This window comes from Schistocerca serialis, chromosome 11, assembly GCF_023864345.2.
Source record: "Schistocerca serialis cubense isolate TAMUIC-IGC-003099 chromosome 11, iqSchSeri2.2, whole genome shotgun sequence".
In the NCBI taxonomy this organism is placed as follows: Eukaryota; Metazoa; Arthropoda; class Insecta; order Orthoptera; family Acrididae; genus Schistocerca; species Schistocerca serialis.
The window spans coordinates 38,359,947-38,382,400 of NC_064648.1; the positions used below are offsets into that span (position 1 = coordinate 38,359,947).

The following is a 22,454-nucleotide window of genomic DNA, read 5'->3' on the forward strand; positions in this document are numbered from 1 at the left end:
GCTCGTGTAAAAACTCCAACACAGTGTTCGCAGTATGTGGCCTTGCTCCATCTTGCACGAACCACCGCGTGTTGAAGGGCAAGGCAGTAGCAAGAAGCTGTGGAATGGAGCTATTGCGGATCATGCTCAAATAACGCTCGCTGTTCACAGTTTCTTCAAAGAAAAAGGGTCCGTGACTGGAAATTGCTGCCCACACTGTAATCCTCGGAGCATAATGTTGTCGTTCATGAAGCACTTGTGGGTTTTCAGTGGCCCAAAAGCGTACATTTTGTTTCTTAACCACACCGCCTAAATGAAAATGCGCCTCGTCTGAAAACCAAACGTTGTTGAGAGTTTCTTCCCTATCCTCCGACCACTGAGCAAACAGTAGTATCTGCTGCTTGTATTCTTCAGTGAGCTTCTGTACACAGGTCATCTTGTATGGGTACATACGGAGGTGACTTTTAAGAATGCGTTGAACGGAGCGTCTGGATATTCCCAGTTGCACTGCTGCTTTTCTACACGATTTCCCGGGACTTGTCTGTTCAGCAACTCGTACCGCTTCAATATTCTCCGGCGAACAAACAGGCTTAGGCCGAGGTCGCTTCGCTTCCAATACTGTTCCATCCTGGACAAATTTATCGTACAACCTGTGGATGGTCTTCTTGCAAGGGCGTAAGGGACCCACCGTGTGTTAAACTGTTGTCGACAACGCCTGTGAGTCACAACAAGGCTTCTCGTTTGATGAAAAAGTAACAATTGCTGATCGTTGCTGTGTCGTAAGTCTTCCATTGTCAGCCATTGCTGCTTACTAGTCTCCTAGCGGCAGTATCGTGAATTACACCTTTTTTTTAAAAAATTATTTACACGTCAAGTTCCGTAGGACCAAATTGAGGAGGAAATCTCCAAGTTCATGGAACGTGTCAGTACATGAACATACAACACAAAAGTAATAACAGATAAAAATAAATGTTCATGAACCTGACAAAAAGTCTTTCCATAAGTAAGTAAACGCTATCAGCAATACAAAAGAATCAGCTTAATTTTTCAAGGAACTCCTCGACAGAATAGAAGGAGTGACCCATGAGGAAACTCTTCAGCTTAGATTTGAAAGCGCGTGGATTACTGCTAAGATTTTTGAATTCGAGTGGCAGCTTATTGAAAACGGATGCAGCAGCATACTGCACACCTTTTTGCACAAGAGTTAAGGAAGTCCGATCCAAATGGAGGTTTGATTTCTGCCGAGTATTAACCGAGTGAAAGCTGCTTATTCTTGGGAATAAGCTAATATTGGTAACAAGAAACGACAATAAGGAACATACATATTGAGAGGCCAATGTCAAAATACCCAGACTCGCGAACAGAGGTCGACAAGAGGTTCGTGAACTCACACCACTTATTGCCCGAACCGCCCGTTTCTGAGCCAAAAATATCCTTCTAGAATGGGAAGAGTTACCCCAGAAATATAATACCATACGACAAAATTGAATGAAAATAAGCAAAGTAGACTAATTTACGTGTCGAAGTATCATGCACTTTTGATACCGTTCGAATAGTAAAAATGGCAGTATTAAGTCTTTGAACAAGATCCTGAACGTGGGCTTTCCACGACAGCTTACTATCTATCTGAACACCTAGAAATTTGAACTGTTCAGTTTCACTTATCATATGCCCATTCTCTGAGATTAAAAGGTCAGGTATTGTTGAGTTGTGTGTTAGAAACTGTAAAAAACTGAGTCTTACTGTGATTTAACGTTAGTTTATTGTACTGCACTACTTGAAACCGAGTCAATGTTGCACACAACATCCTTTACTACCAAGCTAGTGTCATCACCAAACAGAAATATTTTAGAGTTACCCATAATACTAGAGGGCATATCATTTATATAAATAAGGAACTCATTTCATTTTCCAAGCTCTGCTGGTACTGCGTTGGAGATCTCAGCGGGATATCTAATGTTGTTGTTGTTGTTGTTGTTGTGGTCTTCAGCCCTGAGACTGGTTTGATGCAGCTCTCCATGCTACTCTATCCTGTGCAAGCGTTTTCATCTCCCAGTACCTACTGCAGCCTACATCCTTCTGAGTCTGCTTAGTGTATTCATCACTTGGTCTCCCTCTACGATTTTTACCCTCCACGCTGCCCTCCAGTACCAAATTGGTGATCCCTTGATGCCTCAGAACATGCTCTACCAAACGATCCCTTCTTCTAGTCAAGTTGTGCCACAAATTCCTCTTCTCCCCAAGTCTATTCAATACCTCCTCATTAGTTATGTGATCTACCCATCTAATCTTCAGCATTCTTCTGTAGCACCACATTTTGAAAGCTTCTATTCTCTTCTTGTCTAAACTATTTATCGTCCATGTTTCACTTCCATATATGGCTACACTCCATACAAATGCTTTCAGAAACGACTTCCTGACACTTAAATCTATATTCGATGTTAAGAAATTTCTCTTCTTGAGAAACGCTTTCCTTGCCATTGTCAGTCTAAATTTTATATCCTCTCTACTTTGGCCATCATCAGTTATTTTGCTCCCCAAAATGTGTGTCGTCAATCGTGAAAGAAGCTGTGGTGTGCGTACTGTAAGACCTTCGGTACACACACCATCAGACTTGTCGCTCTAACGAAGTAGGCGAGTGTCAGCAATATGTTTCGTGGTCTTATCGTGGCGTGTTTATCTTCTGCCGTTAGGTCAGACGATAGAAATGCCACTTGCACGCTTAGAGTAGCAGATTGACGGCGACCAACTTTAAACAGAACTTGATTAATTTTCAAACACGTTTATTAAAATAATAAAAAGCATAGACCTTACTTAACTTGATTCTGGATGCTATTTACAACTGACAATCCTTTGGTCTTGGTACGTTAATCTTATTCTCACATATCTCTGATACTTGACAAAGTGTCTATACATTTCTCTTCATGGCTATGTACAGGAATATGATAATCTTTTTAGGCGCAGACTGAAACTTGACTATAGACTGGTACAGACAAATGCAGACTAATGCAGACTGACTAATCGGAGGTCTGTACACTCGTTATAATACCTCGCGCGTTCAGGTATCACTGCGCGAGTGTGATCCGCGAGGAGAAAAGGTTCTACGTTAGCAGCAACCTCATTGGCTGCATTACATATTAATACGCGGATGGGCGGAAGCAGAATTTCGTCCGTCTCTAAGGCAGCGCCATCTCGTAGTGCGGAGACGGACGAGCGCTGCGCCTGCGCTGTTGTGCTTAGCGGGGCGCGCTCTAGTGGGAAAGTTGTGTACGCGCTGACTACACGGGACTATGTACACAACAGAAACAATTTGATAACACATTTCGTGCGCCACCCTGTAGATTCCGACCTTTCTACATGAAGCATGCAATCACAGTTTCTGAAGACTTGTTTGGTGTTGTACTGAGCCCAATTCATTGTAGTATGGGGAGCCTTCAAAAACACACACACACACACACACACAGCCAGACGTTATCCCAACCTGTTTTCCAGCACCGCCGGCTGTGGTGCTGGCGGCAGAAGCCCCGCCAACTGCCTGCAGATCTCCGCTGCGGCGTCTGCGTTCCCCCTCAGCAGCTGCGTCCAGCCAGTGGTGGCCATGACCGCAGGGTGGCTGGCCACAAACTCCACGGCGCTGGTCTTCAGTCCCGGACAGCGGTGCAGAAGGGCGAGGGCGGCGGTGGCGGCGGCGTTGTCCACGGTGATGTCCCGCGCCAGCTGCTCCTCGCACCTCTTCTTCAGCAGCGGCAGGTTGTACTTCTCGGCGGCCTCCAACAGCTCGGCCGCCATTCTCCCCAGCTGTGGCACTGTCTCCGTGTACATGAACAGCACCATCTGGCGCACTACAGCTTCCTGCATGTCGGTTATCTCCACGCGCCGGCTGAGGGCTTCGCGCATGTCACTCCGCAACATGGCGGCGAAGACTGGGCTCCTCGCTGCCAGAATCACACTGTGGGCCGCCAACTCCGAGTCACCGACCACCAGCGTCACGTCAGCGCCTTCCCCGGACTCCATCAGCGCCAGCATGTCACTTGCAAAGCTGCCTTCCTCACGCTTCGTATCCGCCATTTAGGTCGAGCCTGAAAAATACGCAGCATATCAGCGGTGGTATTTTCTCAGTGACGCTGTACAGCAGGGGTCTCCAAACTACGGCCCGCGGGCCAAAACCGGCCCACGTTGGCTGGCCGGACATCCCTCGTATCCGGCCCGCGACTGGACACTTGTGAGACTAGATTCGTGATTTCCTGTCAGGAAGGTCGCAGTTCGTAGTAATAGACGGCAAATCATCGAGTAAAACTGAAGTGATATCAGGTGTTCCCCAGGGAAGCGTCCTGGGACCTCAGCTGTTCCTGATCTATATCAATGACCTGGGTGACAATCTGAGCAGTTCTCTTAGGTTGTTCCCAGATGATACTGTAATTTACCGTCTAGTAAGGTGATCCGAAGACCAGTATCAGTTGCAAAGCGATTTAGAAAAGATTGCCGTATGGTGTGGCAGGTGGCAGTTGACGCTAAATAACGAAAAGTGTGAGGTGATCCACAAGAGTTCCAAAAGAAATCCGTCGGAATTCGATTACTCGATAAATAGTACAATTCTCAAGGCTGTCAATTCAACTAAGTACCCGGGTGTTAAAATTACGAACTACTTCAGTTGGAAAGACCACATAGATAATATTGTGGGGAAGGCGAGCCAAAGGTTGCGTTTCATCGGCAGGACACTTGGAAGATGCAACAAGTCCACTAAAGAGACAGCTTACACTACACTCGTTCGTCCTCTGTAAGAGTATTGCTGCGCGGTGTGGGATCCTTACCAGGTGGGATTGACGGAGCATATCGAAAGGGTGCAAAAAAGGGCAGCTGGTTTTGTATTATCGCGTAATAGGGGAGATAGTGTGGCAGATATGATACACGAGTTGGGATGGAAGTCATTAAAGCAAAGACGTTTTTCGTCGCGGCGAGATCTATTTACGAAATTTCAGTCACCAACTTTCTCTTCCGAATGCGAAAGTATTTAGTTGAGCTCATCCTACGTAGGTAGGAATGATCATCAAAATAGAGAAATCAGAGATCGAACAGAAAGGTTTAGGTGTTAAATGTGAATTGCAGAGTAGTCATGTAGGTGTAGATGTATTTGAGGTGGTACCTATACTGCCAACAATTGAGTTTCGAGGCCTATCGCGACCAATACACCGTGACAATGTCGGAGCTCTATCTTTACAAGGCGGACGGTCATGGTTAAACTTATGGCTATCCACAATAAAGAGACAGACCATTTTCCGTGCGATAGTGAAAAAAAAACGGTTAACAGACAAGTTTGGCGAAAACAATTTAAGTAAAAAAATTCTTTGCATTTTATTCTACTCACGCGTCTGGCGGAAGTCTTTCAAATGGACGCCACTTCGGCGACTAGCCTTAGTAGTCAATCATTACGGAACATGCTGCTTCTTAAGCAAGGTTTCACTTTCTTTACGTATTTCGATTTTCAGATTTTCCTTGTCTCTTCGAATTCAAACTTTGAATTGTCCCACACCTACTAGTACAGCGCATAAAACACTAAAAAATTCGCGAGACACTCGCAACAGAGACACAATCACGCAACAGAACTATCAAATATTTGCTGTGGCTCTGCTACTCGCTAGAAGACTACATAACTAATTGCTGGGATGCTTGAAATAACAATGCGTTGACATACTCTACCTCTGTTACGTCTTGCAGTAATAGTGTTGCTAACAATGATTCTGAGATTTCGTTAACTTTGCAGGACGCCTTCGAGACATACTTTTTTGTCGGTGAAATTCGCCAGAATAAAATATGACAGGCATTCGATCAGGTACGTCCACCAATCAAAATTATGTAACTAAACAAAACTCGTAGTTCGTTTCAGTGCTAGCTATTCCCACAACCTTAGATTTTTGCGATTACATCTTTCCTTTAGCCTTACATTACGGTGATTATGGAGTGCTAGGGTTCTTTAATCCCACTAGGTAGATCTTGGCCCTTATGACTTCGTGCAGGAATCAATGTGGCCTGCAGACTAAAACGTTTGGAGACCCCTACTGTACAGCAAACAGTTTGCACTTCCTTCTCTTAATGTATACAGGGTGTAACAAAAAGGTAAGGCCAAACTTTCAGGAAACATTCCTCACACACAAAGAAAGAAAATATGTTATGTGGACATGTGTCCGGAAACGCTTACTTTCCATGTTAGAGCTCATTTTATTACTTCTCTTCAAATCACATTAATCATGGAATGGAAAAACACAGCAAGAGAACGTGCCAGCGTGACTTCAAACACTTTGTTACAGGAAATGTTCAAAATGTTCTCCGTTATCGAGGATACATGCATCCACCCTCCGTCGCACGGAATCCCTGATGCGGTGATGCAGCCCTGGAGAATGGCGTATTCTATCACAGCCGTCCACAATACGAACACGAAGTCTCTACATTTGGTACCGGGGTTGCGTAGACAAGAGCTTTCAAATGCCCCCATAAATGAAAGTCAAGAGGGTTGAGGTCAGGAGAGCGTGGAGGCCACGGAATTGGTCCACCTCTACCAATCCGTCGGTCACCGAATCTGTTGTGGAGAAGCGTACGAACACTTCGACTAAAATGTGCAGGAGCTCCATCGTGCACGAACCACATGTTGTGTCGTACTTGTAAAGGCACATGTTCTAATAGCACAGGTAGAGTATCCCGTATGAAATCATGATAACGTGCTCCATTGAGCGTAGGTGGAAGAACACGGGGCCCAATCGAGACATCACCAACAATGCCTGCCCAAACGTTCACAGAAAATCTGTGTTGATGACGTGATTGCACAATTGTGTACGGATTCTCGTCAGCCCACACATGTCGATTGTGAAAATTTACAATTTGATCACGTCGGAATGAAGTCTCATCCGCAAAGAGAACATTTGCACTGAAATGAGGATTGACACATTGTCGGATGAACCATTCGCGGAAGTGTACCCGTGGAGGCCAATCAGCTGCTGATAGTGCCTGCACACGCTGTACATGGTACGGAAACAACTGGTTCTCCCGTAGCACTCTCCGTACAGTGACGTGGTCAACGTTACCCTGTACAGCAGCAACTTCTCTGACGCTGACATTAGGGTTATCGTCAACTGCACGAAGAATTGCCTTGTCCATTGCAGGTGTCCTCGTCGTTCTAGGTCTTCCCCAGTCGCGAGTCACAGGCTGGAATGTTCCGTGCTCCCTAAGACGCCGATGAATTGCTTCAAACGTCTTCCTGTCGGGACACCTTCCTGCTTGAAATCTGCCTCGATACAAACGTACCGCGCCACGGCTATTGCCCCGTGCTAATCCGTACATCAAATGGGTATCTGCCAACTCCGCATTTGTAAACATTGCACTGACTGCAAAACCACGTTCGTGATGAACACTAACCTGTTGATGCTACGTTCTGATGTGCTTGATGCTAGTACTGTAGAGCAATGAGTCGCATGTCAACACAAGCACCGAAGTCAACATTACCTTTCTTCACTTTGGCCAACTGGCGGTGAATCGAGGAAGTACAGTACATACTGACGAAACTAAAATGAGCTCTAACATGGAAATTAAGCGTTTCCGGACAGATGTCCACATAACACCTTTTCTTTCTTTGTGTGTGAGGAATGTTTCCTGAAAGTTTGGCCGAACCTTTTTGTAACACCCTGTATACAGTCTGAGCCGTGGCGGCTCATATCGATAGTGCCACTCTGGTGGTTTATCTTTCCTGCCACGGTCAGGGCGGTAAACAGCGCCCTCTGGGGCCTACGCGAGGCGAGGTGCTGTGGTGGGTGTGCTCCGGGACGTGGTGGAAGATGGTTGTCGGGTTGACGCAGCGCGTGTTGGACCGGACCTGTCGCACGGAGATACACGAGTTGGCTCTGAACAGAAGGCGCCGTAGCAAGCAGCGGGAAGCGGGCGTCCTGTAATTTGTGTGAAGGAGTAACGATTTTTGCATTGGATGTCCCAGTGGTTCCCGAGAGTTGCGGTGGCTGCTTTCGGAGAAAAGAATTGGTAAGAGCTTGTGTCTACGCTCTTTTCCGTACGATGTTGCTGCCTGCCGTTATAAAAGTGTGAATATCAGGCGCTCGTATTGACTATACGGGAACTGGTGATGTAAAACTATATTTGTGATTGAGTCTCACTTGTACTGTGACAATTTAGAGGCGAAAACTGTGGTGGTTTAGTTAGGTTTGGTTCTTTGCTGTGCAACTAAGGGAGTCAGTTTATTTGGGGTAACTGAGGGAGCACCATTCTGTTGGTCTAAGTGATACATTCTCCACGTTTTGTCTATGGCTTTGCGAATCGAAATCGTGGGGGGGAGTACACGTCTGAGTAATTTGCTATTGTATTGATGGTTATGTTGTAAAGATTGTTCTCTGGTGTGTTAAATCACGTGCTGATTTGTAGACAATCTAAGCAGAAGTTACCACTGCTACTTGCTTACGTGCTACTGTCTTTATGATTGGCGTTGTTTGTCTTTCATTGTGGGTGTGCTCACGTTAAAAAAAAAATTACGGCTACTATTCATAAGGGTTGTCTAGTAAGGAAATTGCTTAAGCTTTTACCATATGTTGGTCTGTTTGCCTATCACATTGGCTTTCTATGCAGTAACTGAAGGAATGTGTATGGTGGTTCAGGATTGTAGACTGACTAGTATTTGAACTAGTGTTGACGTTAAGGGCGAGATCAGCATCCCACAAACCCGCAAGCTGCGCGTGGTTAAATGTTCCGCTATTGGGGAGCCGGCTCTCTGTTCTTGGATTTTGTAATGATACGTGACGAGTGCATCGCTGTAGTTTTTTGCGTGCTAAATTGCGGGGTGTCGGTGCCGTCCTAGGGCTAGACTTGTGATGTATGTTATGTTGAAAGGGAATTAACTGTACCAAACTTAAGAGAGCTTTTAGTTTGTTAAAGGTCTGTACATGGAATGATGTTGATATTTTGTCGATAGCGCCAATAACTTCCTGTGTGGGGAAATCCTCTGAGGGACTTGTATTGTACTGTTGCAGTGCAGCCCGCATCTCGTGGTCGTGCGGTAGCGTTCTCGCTTCCCACGCCCGGGTTCCCGGGTTCGATTCCCGGCGGGGTCAGGGATTTTCTCTGCCTCGTGATGGCTGGGTGTTGTGTGCTGTCCTTAGGTTAGTTAGGTTTACGTAGTTCTAAGTTCTAGGGGACTTATGACCACAGCAGTTGAGTCCCATAGTGCTCAGAGCCATTTGAACCATTTGTTGCAGTGCAGTCCATCCGAAACGTGCTGCTTAAAACTTGGGACTGCAGCTCTCTGATGTTATGTATTACTGTTTAATCTTAAATGTCTTGGATGTAATATGGTTGTTGAGGATTATGTAGTTAATTTTGATCGCTGGTTCTTAAAGGAAGTATTTCGTTTTAAAATATGTGCTCGGTCAGAGCCTATTTAAATATAATTTTAACTTATCATTCAAAATTTCTAGACTTGCCTTCTTAAAAGGCTTTCAGTTAAATGATTGCTATTTGCCTGTTTAAATGTTTGAGTGATTTAAAGGAAAATAATACTATTTTGTAATTCGTACTGATTGTTCCTTTTGGGTAATACCTGACATGTGTTCAATAAATGAGTGTCTAGTCAATGGTGATGCACTGTTCTATTGCTAGCCCACCCCTTCCACTCCACAGCCTATTGAGCTGCTTTGTGTCGAAACTGTGCTCAGAACACCCCTCTGACCTGACACCTCACAGTGTATCAAGGATGAGTGACAAACCTCTAAGTTATATCCAAATGAGAGAAATCTTTGAGGGTAACTGTCAACAGCCAAGAACTGGAGAATGTGATCCAGTTCAAGTACTTGGGAAACACGCTGACCAAAGAGGCCCACTGCACAAACTAAATTTGAACAAGAACCGTCATGGCCAAGGCCGCCTTCAACAAAAAGGCGACTCTGCAGACCAGCGAGTTGAGCTTGGAGCTAAGGAAGAAGCTAGTGAAATCTACATCTGGAGCATTGCACAGTACGAAGGAGATACATGGACCATGAGGAAAACTCAGAAAAAACACCTGGGAGGTTTTCAAATGTTGTGATGGACAGACTGGGTGACAAACTACGATGTACTGAGTAAGGTTGAGGAAGAAGACGAACTTAACATCTGGATGACATAAAAGATGGAAAGAGATGCAAAAGATTGAAGTTAGGAAACACTGGCGTCAGACATTCTGTGTCCAAAGACATGGACCTCCCACTAGGCAGAACACTGCATGATAACAAGAACAACAACAACAACAACGATGATGATGATGATGATGGTAATCATAAGAACGATAACAATAAGGTGGAACCACAAAAGATGGATTTTTTGTGGAAACGACAACATGTGGTTCCTGGAGAGGGGCAAAAACCTTTTCAGCTGATGCAAGTGTAACAGTTTGGATGATTGAATGATCGGACCTTGTGACATTAGATAACATTGTCTTGAGAAAATTATTTCTGACTTGAAAGTCACCCAGTTCAATGTGCACAGATCACTCTGGAGGACGTCATCAGAAGAAAAAAAAAAAGGCTGGCATTCTCCAGGTCTGAATGTAGAATGTAAGACCCCTTAATCAGCTACCTTTCTTGGAGAATATAAGTAGGAAAATGTATTGGCTGAATAGGACTTCTCCTGAAGTAACTATGGAAATCAAATTAAGGTGATGCAGGAGTAGTTCTAATAATGAACAACAAAATAGGGAAGTGAGTAGGCTACCATGAACAGTATATTGAATGTATAATCATAGTCAAGATAGACATGAAGCCAGCACCAACCACAGTAGTACAAGTTTGTATATCAACTACGTCCGTGAATGCGTAACAGATTGAAAGAGATAAAGGACATTATTCTGATAGTTAAGAACTGACAAAATTTAATTATCACGGGTGACTGATATTCGGCAGAAGGATATGTAAGAAAAGGACAAATTGTAGTAAAATGAGCATGGACCACAGAAAAGGAATGAAAGAGGTTTCTGCTTGGTAGAATTTTGAACAGAGCAAAATTTAACCAAAACATTTCTAAGTAGGTTATACAGGGTGTTACAAAAAGGTACGGTCAAACTTTCAGGAAACATTCCTCACACACAAAGAAAAGATATTATGTGGACATGTGTCCGGAAACGCTTAATTTCCATGTTAGAGCCCATCTTAGTTTCGTCGGTATGTACTGTACTTCCTCGATTCACCGCCAGTTGGCCAAAGTGAAGAAAGGTAATGTTGACTTCGGTGCTTGTGTTGGCATGCGACATTTCTGTAAACGTTTGGACAGGCATTGTTGGTGATGTCTTGATTGGGCCCCGTGTTCTTCCACCTACACTCAATGGAGCACGTTATCATGATTTCATACGGGATACTCTACCTGTGCTGCTAGAACATGTCCCTTTACAAGTACGACACAACATGTGGTTCATGCACGATGGAGCTCCTGCACATTTCAGTCGAAGTGTTCGTACGCTTCTCAACAACAGATTCGGTGACCGATGGATTGGTAGAGGCGGACCAATTCCGTGGCCTCCACGCTCTCCTGACCTCAGCCCTTTTGACTTTCATTTATGGGGGCATTTGAAAGCTCTTGTCTACGCAACCCCGGTACCAAATGTAGAGACTCTACGTGCTCGTATTGTGGACGGCTGTGATACAATACGCCATTCTCCAGGGCTGCATCAGGGATTCCATGCGACGGAGGGTGGATGCATGTATCCTCGCTAACGGAGGACATTTTGAACATTTCCTGTAACAAAGTGTTTGAAGTCACGCTGGTACGTTCTGTTGCTGTGTGTTTCCATTCCATGATTAATGTGATTTGAAGAGAAGTAATAAGATGAGCTCTATTATGGAAAGTAAGCATTTCCGGACACATGTCCGCATAACATATTTTCTTTCTTTGTGTGTGAGGAATGTTTCCTGAAAGTTTACCGTACCTTTTTGTAACACCCTGTATACACGGCAGTGAACTGGAGACACTGGAAAGTTTGGCACTGATTTTATAATGGTCACCTGCCCCATACCACCAAAAGGAGACCCAATGAGATGCAGAACCTACAGAGGGATTACCTTACAATGTACAGCTCATAAGGTTTTAAGCATGACCACGCAGAAACGGCTAACAATGGTAGGAGGTACACTGGTTCCACCAAGCAGAGTTTGTAAGGCGAAAATGAAGTGAGGACCAACTGCATACTATAAGACAGGTCTTGCCAAAGAGCTGGTAATTTCGGAGGTATGTTCAATGTCTATTTGAGGACTTCCAAAAAGCACAGGATACTGTGAATAGGCAAGCAGTAGGGCAAGAACTGGAACATACACGGTGGAAGTGAATGGAAAGATGTGAGAGAAATTTAAGGTGAAGACTGGAGTGCCCCCTTCTGTTTAATCTGTTTCTGGTATGAGCACTGAGAATAGTAACGAGCCAAAAGACAAGAATGCAGCTGGGTAGAAGGGTTAACACCCAGAACTATACGAATTTCAGGTGGTAAGAGTGTTAATGGAAGCAGCAGTGTGTGTAGGTGTGGAGATAAATATGGATAAGACAAAATACCTTCTAGTAAGTACAGAGAAAAAGACAGACCTTTAGCTGTCGATGGTAAAATCTTTGAAATGGGAAAATAATTCAAATATGTTGGGGCAGTACTCAGTGAAAGGAATGAGACAGACTAGGTAATAGTAACGAAAATAAAAGCAGGAAGCAGGTCGAAGTCGGCACTCAGAATGCTGCACAAGTGCCGCCTTCTACAAAGATCTACGGGACTACAATACAACCGATGGTGCTGTATGGAACAGAACTGTTGTTTGACCAAAAAAGTAAAAAGAAAACTGCTGAATTTTTTTAATGTTTCTCAGAAATAGATTTTTGAACCGATGAAAGATGGAGACGATTGGAGGAGAAGAAGAAAACTGCATACTACACGAGTTGCACAAATTGCGGGGTGCAGTGGGAGTGATTAAGGGGTGAAGACTGAAGTGTCACAGGCGCGTAATACTTGGAGAAGGCCGGGTGGCGGGTAGCGGGTGGCGGAAAAAGGCATCAGAGGTCAGTGGAGGCCACATCTGAGATGGGCTGACAGGGTCGGAAAGGCTATGAGTACGATGGGACTAGCAGGAAGTAAACACATGGACCGAAGAAGACGGAGGAGGGTGACTGGCGAGACCAAAGAATGACTGAGGTTCATGAGGCCAACCTTGTGAGTAGTGTTGTAAAATTGCCGGAAATTTAAAATCTAAGAAATATTCCCAAGGAATATATTCATAAATTCCTGGGAACTTATGATAAAGTAGCAAGATAGCTCAAAAACTGTTTATTAATAGGTAAAAGCAGTAATTATATGGTTAAATCAAAGTAAAATCTGAAATATATTTCAAGATAAAATAATTGAATAAAATTGCTGGGAATTTATACCAGAATGTAAAATGTTGTAGTAGTTGTAGAAACACACTTTTTTTGGTTTTCATTGTTTTAAATATCAAAGAATTAGCCCTAAAACTCCAAACATCGAAATAATCAACCTTTCGAAGAAAAACATCGAAATAATCAACCTTTAAAAAAACTTTACAAATTAAATAGACAAACTTCCCAGTGTATTTTAGTATAGTTACTCACTAGATGGCACGTTAATATTATAAACATGCCATCTAGTGAGTAACTATACTAAAATACACAGGGAAGTTTGTCTAATTTGTAAAGTTTTCTGTCGATATTACAGATATTTTATGCTATAAAGTTTAAAACACACTCGTCCGAATTTTGTAAACATAGTCATTGAAAATGGCATTTTGGGGAAAAATTATGCGAATAAACCGACCAAGATATATGATTTACTTGAAAATATAAGTGAATTTATTGACATAGACCGCGGTAAAATATAATTAACGATTCTAAAAGTGAAAGTGATAGCAATACTTCAGAAAATAAATTTATAAATCATAATTGATCGAAGGAAATGAGGAGTCTGAATTCTGAAAGCGAAACACCTCTACTTATTCGTTTGGAAAAATTAAAAAATACTACAGATGACGGCTGGTTGAGAATTACGCTTCCAGAGAAATATTTTGTAAGTTTAGGTTCCAGTCAGAGATATGTGGACTTTCAACTTCCCTAAAAACAGTAGACCTAGCGAATATTTTAAATTATTTTTTCCGCCAGCCTTACGATAAATGATGTTTTGCGAGGAATTTGCAAGGAAATTAAAGCATGGAATGATAAATCTTGGATTGAAATGTATTAATTTACTTGGTTAACCTAGTTTTGAGGTTCTTTAACTTTTAATAAGTGATAAAACATTCAAAATCTGAAAATTTTTATAAACTCCCAATGTTTTGGCAGTCTTCCTGAGCCAAAGAAATATTCCCATTTTATAAGTTCTCTCCCACTGGAAATATACCTCGCCCACACCACTACTTGTCAGCAAGAAAGAGACAGATTTCGAAATGAGATTTAAACTGTAAGATAGTTTTAAGTGCAGATATGGACTTTGACCATAATTTATTGGTTGTGAACTGCAGATGAAAGGTGAAGTAACTGAAAAAAGTAGTAGACTAAGGACAAGGGATCCAGATAACCTGAGTCAACTAAAAGGAATTGGGAAGGTCAGTGGCGGAATTAGGCACCGATTGGTTGAAACAGAGGAAAGGAATACAATGCAAGTTAAAGTAGCAGAGCATACAGTATAAACCAATGAGCCAGAACATTATAACTACCAACCTACTATCTATATAAACATATCCAGGCGATATCATCATCATCATCATCTGGACAGCAATGACTGGTAATCAGGCATATGCACAGTGCATGCAGTATCACTATGCGTGCTGTCCGTTTGTAGGATGGGGAAGGTGTGCAATATGAGCTTGACCGAGGGCAGATTGTGATGGCCTGGAGACTCGGCACGAGCGTTACAAAAGATGCGCGACTTGTTGGGTGTTCGAGGAGCGCTGTGGTGAGTGCCTTCAACGTGAGGCGAACATATGAGAAACAACTTCCAGACACTGTAGGTTGGGGAGCCACCTCTTATCACAGATGTCGGACATGATATGCTGGGCAGATGGTAACCCAGGACAGACGGTGAACTGTGGTGGAACTAACATCAGCCTTCAGTGTTGGGCAGAGAACAAGTGTTCTAACACACAGTGCACCGAACAATGGGCATCCACAGCCAACAACCCGTGCATGTGCCAGTGTTAGCACTGTAGAGGACAAGGGGTTATTTCTAGAAAATACGGTGTGAAATTGTGATTTAGTGTGTTTCAGTGCGCGATACGCCAGCCTCACCGCAAACGGCGGTCGAAGGCAGGCCGGCGCGTTATGCAGGTGACAGTTTAGCAATGAGCATCGGTATGTGTGTGCGTGCGTGGCAGCCATCAGAACGCAGCATTAGCAGAATTACGCAGGCGCTGGCCGCGTGTGGTGCGGTTGCGTTAGCCAACTCATCGAGAACCTTCTAATAAACACGCCGCAGCGTAACCGGCGGATTCAGCAGCGGTCTGCACTATTTAAAGGGATCAGAGATGGGAGTCGGCATTCGGTTCGACCGACTGGGCGTTCGGTCGCTGTCACGACATCGTCATCAGTGACGCTGTCTCCGGGGACCGGTCGGTGGGGGGCGCTGCCCGCTGCTGCACCGGCGACTCCCGGCGTCGTCACGAGCCGCCACATCTGTGATCTGGGCCACGCCTCGTGCCGCTAACCTCCTGCTGCCTGCGCAACCGCTGGCCGAGCACGGCGTCTCGTTCCCCGGACTGCGCGCATCAGTTCGTCTCCACCACGACACTAGCAGTGCGGCTGAGCTACCGGAAAACGTATTGGGAGATCCAACAATAAAGAGGAAGATTGCTAAAAACAGCCACCTTCTTCTACCCAGCCACGCCTTACAACCCCGACCACGTCACCTGCTCCGGTCGTCCTATTCCAGCACCATGACATCGGCAGCTATGACTGAAATGGGTATGTGACCATCGGCACGGGATGTTGGTGCAGTGGCAGACTGTTGCGCGGTCTGATGAATCTCGATACCTTCGTCATCGTGCCTATGAGAGGGTGCGAATCCATCGTCATCGAGGGAAACATTTCCTTAATACCAGTATTGTGGGACGGAGACAAGCGGGCAGTGGCACCATTATGGTCTGCGGAACATTCGTGTGGAGCTCCTGCGAGGCACCATGACGGCCAAAGCGTATCGTACAACGGTTGCAGACCACATAAACCCTTCATCACAATCATGTTTCCTGAGACGGCAGTAGCATTTTTCAGCAAGATAATGCGCCATGTCACAAAGCCAGTAGTGTGATGGAGCGGCTTGAATAACGCAGTGGCGAGTTCCAAATGCTGTGCTGACCCTCCAACTCGCCAGATCTGAACCCAATCGAACACGTCTGTGATGTGATTGGATGTGGCGTGGCGTCATACCTAATCCCCCCCCCCCCCCACCCCCAAAGTTACGGGGCTTGGGTGACTTGAGCGTGCAGCTCTAGCGCCAGCTCCCTCCACTGACCTGCCGAGACCTCACTGGTTCCATGCCACGATATGTCGCCGTTGTTATCTGTACCGAAGGTTGACACATCACCTATTAGTTACGTAGTCATAATGTTCTGGGCAATGAGTGTATAAAACGACAAGGCCACTACATACAACACAGGAGATAATGAATTTAACTGACGGGAGGATGTTGTTCTTATTGTGATCTTCAGTCCTGAGACTGGTTTGATGCAGCTCTCCATGATACTCTATCCTGTGCAAGCTTCATCATCTCCCAAAACCTACTGCAGCCTAAATCCTTCTGAATCTGCTTAGTGCATTCATCCCTTGGTCTCCCTCTACGATTTTTACCCTCCACGCTGCCCTCCAGGACTAAATTGGTAATCCCTTGATGCCTCAGAACATGTCCTACCAACCGATCCCTTCTTCTAGTCAAGTTGTGCCACAAGCTCCTCTTCTCCCCAATTCTATCCAATACCTCCTCATTAGTTACGTGATCTACCCATCTAATCTTCAGCACTCTTCTGTAGCACCACATTTCGAAAGCTTCTATTCTCTTCTCGTCCAAACTATTTATCGTCCACGTTTCACTACCATACATGGCTACACTCCATACAAATACATTCAGAAGACTTCCTGACACTTAAATCTATACTCGCTGTTAACAAATTTCTCTTCTTCAGAAACACTTTCCTTGCCATTGCCAGTTTACATTTTATATCCTCTACTTAGATCATCAGTTATTTTGCTCCCCAAATAGCAAAACTCATTTACTTCTTTAAGTGTTTCATTTCCTTATCTAATTCCCTCAGCATCACCCGACTTCATTCGACTACATTCCATTACCCTCGTTTTGCTTTTGTTGATGTTCATCTTATACCCTCCTTTCAAGGTGCTGTCCATCCCGTTCAACTGCTCTTCCAAGTCCTTTGCTGTACATAATTACATTGTCATCGGCGAACCTCAAAGTTTCTATTTCTGCTCCATGGATTTTAATGTCTACTCCGAACTTATCTTTTGTTTCCTTTACTGCTTGCTCAATATACAGATTGAATAGAATCGCTGAGAGGGTACAACCCTGCCTTACTTCCTTCCCAACCACTGCTTCCCTTTCATACCCCTCCACTCTTATAACTGCCATCTGGTTTCTGTACAAATTGTAAATAGCCTTTCGCTGCCTGTATTTTAACCCTGCCACCCTCAGAATTTGAAAGAGAGTATTCCAGTCAACATTGTCAAGAGCTTTCTCTAAGTCTACAAATGCTAGAAACGTAGGTTTGCCTTTCCTTTCTTCTAAGATAAGTCATAGGGTCAGTATTGCCTCACGTGTTCCAACATTTCTACGGAATCCAAACTGATCTTCCCCGAGGTCTGCTTCTACCAGTTTTTCCATTCGTCTGTAAAAAATTCGAGTTAGTATTTTGCAGCTGTGGCTTATTAAACTGATAGTTCGGTAATTTTCACATCTGTCAACACCTGCTTTCTTTGGGATTGGAATTATTATATTCTTCTTGAAGTCTGTGGGTATTTCGCCTCTCTCATACATCTTGCTCACCAGATGGTAGAGTTTTGTCAGGACTGGCTCTCCCAAGGCCGTCAGTAGTTCTAATGGAATGTTGTCTACTCCCGGAGCCTTGTGTTGACTCATGTCTTTCAGCGTTCTGTCAAACTCTTCACGCAGTATCATATCTCCCATTTCATCTTCATCTACATCCTCTTCCCTTTGCATAACATTGTCCTCAAGAACATCGCCCTTGTATAGACCCTCTATATACTCCTTCCACCTTTCTGCTTTCCCTGCTTTGCTTAGAACTGGGTTTCCATCTGAGCTCTTGATATTCATACAAGTGGTTCTCTTTTCTCCAAAGGTCTCTTTAATTTTCCTGTAGGCAGTATCTATCTTACCCCTCATGAGATAAGCCTCTACATCCTTACATTTGTCCTCTAGCCATCCCTGCTTAGCCATTTTGTACTTCCTGTCGATCTCATTTTTGAGACGTTTGTATTCGTTTTTGCCTGCTTCATTTTCTGCATTTTTGTATTTTCTCCTTTCCTCAATTAAATTCAGTATCTCTTCTGTTACCCAAGGATTTTTAAATATTATTTATTGCCAAAAGTTCACTCATGGAAATCGTCGGCGACAGGGCTCTTAGTTGTGTTGCTGCATCCAAGTGTGTCCTGCATATTTCAAGGATTTGTCGACAGGGAAGTCTGTCATAGTTTACCCTGTAGCCACAAATTATTTGCAGATTATCTTCCAACTGCCAAAAAACTGATGAACACAGATGACATTTTGGTTTAATTCCTTCTCACTTCTTTGATACACGGAAAGTATACATATTGTATCAAAAAGACTCATCCGTTTTGGCACGTCTATATTTCTGAAACTAATAAACGTTTACAATGAATTTTGTTTTTGATGACTGGGAACCTCAAAAAGTTTTTTTTCGTACCTTTTCATAGGTGTTCAATATGCCTCCTTGGATAGGCAAGGCATATGTCAGTGCAGTAAAAATGGTTCCAATGGCTCTGAGCACTATGGGACTTAACTTCTGAAGTCATCAGTCCCCTAGAACTTAGAACTACTTAAACCTGACTAACCTAAGGACATCACACACATCCATTCCCGAGGCAGGATTCAAACCAGCGACCGTAGCGGTCGCGCGGTTCCAGACTGTAGCGCCTAGAACCGATCGGCCACCCCGGCCGGCAGTCAGTGCAGTATTCCAACTGTTCCCACACTGTAGCGAGCATGTCTCGAGTTACAGCTTCCACAGCTGCTGTTATGAGCTGTCTCACTTCATTCATTGTTGTTGGTAATGGAGGAACACAAACAAAAAGTCTTTTATAAACCGCCGGCCGGAGTGGCCGTGCGGTTCTAGGCGCTACAGTCTGGAGCCGAGCGACCGCAACGGTCGCAGGTTCGAATCCTACCTCGGGCGTGGATGTGTGTGATGTCCTTAGGTTAGTTAGGTTTAATTAGTTCTAAGTTCTAGGCGACTGATGACCTCAGAAGTTAAGTCGCATAGTGCTCAGAGCCATTTTTTTTTTTTTTTATAAACCACCACAAGAAACAATCACACACTGTCAGGTACCGTGACCTTGCAGGGTAGTAATGTAAGGCTGAATCATTTGGTCCAGTCCGACCAATCCATCTTTCAGTAATCCTTTGATTTAAAAATTCCCGCAATTCCAGATGCCAGTGTAACGGTGCCCAATCCTGTTGTAAATGAAGTCCTTCGAATACGTGGACGAGGGAATTCCCGGTTAAAAGTACATTTCCTCACGGGTGAAAATACACTTTTTCCGTGTTAAGTGAGAGTATACTTTTCGTCGGAACTGTAAAACTTATCAGTCTTTTGAATTGTTATGGTTTTATACACGGGCGTAGAATTTCCCGGCACTTTAGAAGACGAAACTCAGGGAACCAAACACGTTTTGGGAAGATGTCTGCCGGCCGCTGGTGGCCGAGCGGTTCTGGCGCTACAGTCTGGAACCGCGTGACCGCTACGTTCGCAGGTTCGAATCCTGCCTCTGGCATGGATGTGAGTGTTGTCCTTAGGTTAGTTAGGTTTAAGTAGTTCTAAGTTCTAGGGGACTGATGACCTCAGCAGTTGAGTTACATACCGGTTATCGAAGCATCGAAATCGTGACTGCGATGCCCTTTTGTAAGCCAGTCATAGCTCACGCCACGCGATCTCGCCAGCCGATGACCGCGGATATTCAGAACATAGGACACGTGATGTAGTCGGCCAAAAGCAACATCACTGTTAGGTAACGCGAACACGCCAATCCTAAAGTTAATGGTTTAAATTAATATACGTAGTGTTGCAACAAGAAAGGAAAAGCTTTCACATATAATGTTGCCCCTTTTTGCGCGTGTTACACTTTAAGATACATCACACAAATGTGCCAGTATAAAGTTTAAGAACGACATAAATGTTAGATATTCTGGGCTGGAAATTATTAAAAGTCATCGTACTCAAAGAGTTGATTTTTAAATGAAGAGTCAAACGCTCTGGGATTTATGAAATTCGTCGTACATTCTCGCACATAGCTCATCTTGCGTAAAAGGAAATTTACTTTGAAAGCAACGCTTTTCAAACCACCATTCGCAATGTTTTCCAGCAACCTGTTAGAAATAGGTTCAATTCAGCAGTTGCCAGAGAGCGTCAGATAACAAGCGGCTTACATAATGTCTTAATAGAAACAAGACATTAGAGGATACTCCAAGATCACGGGTATTTCGTGAACCATACTAAAGTGCATAATTCGTCTTAAAGTGCACATTCGGATGTCCAGATTCGGATGTAAATATTCTTCTAGTACCAGTGCTGTATTATCTCATGTTTGGTTCTTTATTATGGCATAATGACATACGTTCTAGAAGATGAAAACATGCACCTGAAATGCAGCGAACAGTTTAAACTAGCCAAAAGTGTGGAATTAAACACTCCGTTTCAAATAAATTGGTAAGAGCAATAAACGAACAGGAAACAGCAAAATCACCAAACGTAAACATGGGTCACGTGAGACTAACCACTTCCCCATTACAACTTAAGACTGCTCTGTAGATCTGCACCGGATCTACAATATTTCCGAACCGGGGCAATACTGATCTGTACCGGATCTACGATATTTCCGAACCGGGGCAATACTAGATAGTGCCCCCCCCCCCCCCCACCTTCGAGCGTTTCAGGTAGGTAGGATACCAAAAATTTAAAAAATCAACTTTTCAAAAAATGCCCATTTTGTAGCGCACGTCTTTCTGAAGAGTCTGATACATAAAGTATATGTGTTTGAGGAAATGTAAGACATATTGTTTGGTCTTACATGTGCCAAAGTGCAGTCCCAAGCCCCTTCACACAGCCTTCTGTATTTCGCTGTGTGGAACTCAAGCGTGTAACATTTTGTAATGGGAGCCATCAAACTATATTCAGGACAGTGGAAATTCAAATTTCCTGTGGTGCCTCTCCTGCACCCCATCGACCAGTTTGACAACCTGCCCCTGTTTAAAAAAACTCACAACAAATACTGGATGGGATTATTTGTAACCGCGAGAACAGTAACTCTTCAGAAAATTTGCACTCTTTATTGCCTGTTAGCTAATAAAGTTATGTTTTGTGTGACATAAAATTAAATATAGGATACATAAAACAAGTAAAGACAATAGACAAACAAGACACTACAGATTTCTTCAATCCTTCAGTCCTTGCATTGTTTTTCTCACTAACCTTAGCACAGCTTTACATGGCGTGCTTTCCTTTTGGGTAAGAGTCTATTAGCTCATCAAGGTTCGTCAAACGTTTTGCTACATGAAAAAACCAAATGTTGTCTAATACTGAAAATGCTATTAATACGAATGGAACCAAAGACTGGTGTGGTTTCTCGATCTGATAACGTGTAAATGTAACGAAATAGGTCTGCTTAATATTGCAGCAATTGTAACACACACCGAATAAACGACACTGTTTTGGCACAAATGGTCATTTTTATAACATGACAGAATACAATCATGAAGTACCAATATCAAATGCCTATTACGCCTACTACAAGCAAAAAATTTCATGTTAAGAAATAGTTTCACATTTCATTCATACGCTCTAGCTTCTGAAGCAGTAGTACGAAATTTTTATATAAATTTTGAGTCTTCATTTTCTTCCGTAATTTGTGTGGTGTCCCCGTTTCTTCTCCTTCCTCGTTCTAACAATCTTGTCATCACTAATTCTGTGACTATTCCTGCCAGGGTTGAAACTTATTCTCCTGTTCACTTGACTAACGCTGCCACAATCACCGTTTTAGTTACCCCGCGTTTTTTTCTCCAGTTAGGCGTTATTAAGCGTTCGTACAATGCGTTTTCCGCGCTGTACATACAATAGAACTTTAGCGGCTGCTAGTCGGGGACTGTACAACTGGCCCTTACCAGTGTAGCGTTCTAGCAAAAGAGCGGAAGGTACTACTCATACGCGACTCAACTGCGCATGCGCATG

General features: G+C 43.8%; 1 protein-coding gene across 1 annotated transcript in view; it reads right to left on the reverse strand.

The window, feature by feature from the left end:
- Positions 1–22,454, reverse strand: part of LOC126427065 (speckle-type POZ protein-like) — a 90,645-nt gene that overhangs the window by 14,039 nt on the left and 54,152 nt on the right. The window contains exon 2 of the mRNA XM_050089244.1: positions 3,461–4,058. Within this exon, the coding sequence (XP_049945201.1) occupies positions 3,461–4,047 (587 nt within the window). The 5' untranslated portion in view covers positions 4,048–4,058. The remainder of the gene's footprint in view (positions 1–3,460; positions 4,059–22,454) is intronic.